Here is a 2,166-nt window from a genome sequence, read left to right as displayed (position 1 = left end):
AGGCCTGTCATCAGATGAAGGTCGGTGCCCGATGCCTGAAGCAACACTGCCCCCGTTTGACCAACATTGGAATGAACAGTTACATCCATTCGTCATTCATTTACCAAACATATCAATGAAAACATTCATATCCTGTCAGCCAGAATAGCAAAATGTGTAATTAAGTAAAATTAAGTTATTTTTTTAAATTACAGATCTGAAATGATGATATTTGCGTGAAGTGAAGGCGGAACCTTTGTGACTGGAACTTCGTTTCTCTCCGTTCCAAAAAGGCCGGCGTGCCCAGGAAGGTTTCCACGCCTTTAAACACATGTTAGCTGATCGTCTTAGAGCGCTAGGGTTAGGGTTACGATCATGTCCCAGCGCCCCCTCAGGGTGCTGAGTCTCCATGGGTACCGGCAGGACGGCGCCTCCTTCCGGGAGAAAACTGGAGCTCTTCGGAAACTTTTAAAGAAACAAGTGGAGCTTGTTTATATGACCGCACCGCACCACGTGACCCGAGTCTGCAGCGGTGGGTCATCATCTACACACCCTCCGAACACACACACACACACACACACACACACACACACACACGAACCCCTCCGAGCACACACCTCATGTAAGTATTATGCATGACAAAGTAATAGCAATTTCAAACCACAAGGGCTTGCTGAAGACCCGAGGCCCTACTACTATATATATATATATATATATATATATATATATATATATATGTGTGTATATGTATATGTATATATATATGTGTGTGTGTGTGTGTGTGTGTGTATGTGTATATATATATATATATTTATATATATATATATATATATATATGCGCATGTATGTACAGTATGTATATATGTATGTGTATACATTAAAAGGATGTCCTTGTCTGTGTTCAGCAGGCGGGGCCACCGGGGGGGACCTCGGGCCGGTGTCGGGGTCCGGCGGGCCCAGCGGGTCGGGGGCTGAAGGGGGGGGCAGCGGGGGCCCGGACCCCCGGGGCTGGTGGTTCTCCGACGTGGAGGGGCGGAGCTTCAGCGCCCAGCAGCGCTGTGCGGAGAGCCTGGGGTTGGAGGACAGCTTGGCGGCGGTGAGGGCGGCGGGGGAGGAGCTGGGGCCGTTCGACGGCGTCCTGGGCTTCAGCCAGGGCGCCGCCCTGGTGGCCGTGCTCTGCGCGCTCCAGGAGCGCGACCCCGACCCCCCGCTGCGCGTGCGCTTCGCCGTGCTGGTGGCGGGGTTCCGCAGCGCCTGCGAGGGCCACCGGGGCTTCTACGCCGCCCCGCTGGGCGTGCCCCCGCTGGGCGTGCCCCCGCTGGGCGTGCCCTCGCTGCACGTCTTCGGTCTGGACGACCGGGTCATCCCCGACGCCATGAGCCGGGAGCTCCTCCCCCTCTTCCGGGAGCCCGCCGTCATGGAGCATCCTGGCGGCCATTTTGTACCGGCCTCCTCCACTCACAGACAGACCTACCAGGACTTCCTGAGCCGCTTCCTGTGAACCCTTCCCCCAGTCCTCCCCCCAGTCCTCCCCCAGTCCTCCCCCCAGTCCTCCCCCCAGTCCTCCCCCAGTCCTCCCCCAGTCCTCCCCCCAGTCCTCCCCCAGTCCTCCCCCAGTCCTCCCAGTCCCCCTGTGGGAGGAATGCTGGGTGATAAAGAGACTTCCACTTCCATGTTGGTTTGTTGTTATTCCACAGAAACATGGCCGCCACAACATCGCTGATGCCAGAGCCCCTTAGTGGTCAGAGGACCTGAGTGGACCTGAGGGGGCTGTGGGGGAGTGGGAGGGGCCTGTGGGGGAGGGGCCTGTGGGTGAGGGGGAGGGGCCTGTGGGGAGGGGGAGGGGCCTGTGGGGGAGGGGGAGGGGCCTGTGGGGAGGGGGAGGGGCCTGTGGGTGGGGGGGGAGCAGGATTCTGTGTTCTTGGAGGCGACGCCCAGAGGACCGGATGGTTTCCAGATGTGGAGCGTGAGTTCCCTCCGCCCTTCCATCCCCTTCCTGTCATCCATGTGACGCCGACCACCAGGTGACGATACGAGCTGTCAAACCTTACGCCAAAAGAAGTCAGTGAGGAATCAAACCGGAACACATGAATGGGATTCAGGTCAAAGTGTTTCCTGATGTGTGTTGAAATTCCTACTGAACAAATAAAAGAAGTAAACCTAACGCTCTGTGATGCGACAGTTGTT

General features: G+C 56.7%; 1 protein-coding gene across 2 annotated transcripts; it reads left to right on the top strand.

Moving 5' to 3' along the window:
- Positions 1–271: 271 nt before the first annotated feature.
- Positions 272–1,765, top strand: ovca2 (OVCA2 serine hydrolase domain containing). 2 transcript variants are annotated; one of them, XM_056595133.1, is made up of 2 exons: positions 272–511; positions 888–1,765. In XM_056595133.1, exons 1-2 carry the CDS (start codon positions 355–357, stop codon positions 1,478–1,480), a joined length of 750 nt encoding a protein of 249 aa, XP_056451108.1. In that variant the 5' UTR covers positions 272–354; the 3' UTR covers positions 1,481–1,765. The 2 variants fall into 2 exon arrangements, with proteins under 2 accessions (XP_056451108.1, XP_056451106.1); XM_056595131.1 differs by having other exon boundaries at positions 885–1,765.
- Positions 1,766–2,166: the final 401 nt, after the last annotated feature.

The sequence above is a fragment of the Gadus chalcogrammus genome, chromosome 7, assembly GCF_026213295.1.
Source record: "Gadus chalcogrammus isolate NIFS_2021 chromosome 7, NIFS_Gcha_1.0, whole genome shotgun sequence".
Classification (NCBI taxonomy): domain Eukaryota; kingdom Metazoa; phylum Chordata; class Actinopteri; order Gadiformes; family Gadidae; genus Gadus; species Gadus chalcogrammus.
Note: the sequence above shows the minus strand (reverse complement) of the source record. Positions and strands in the feature narration are given on the sequence as shown.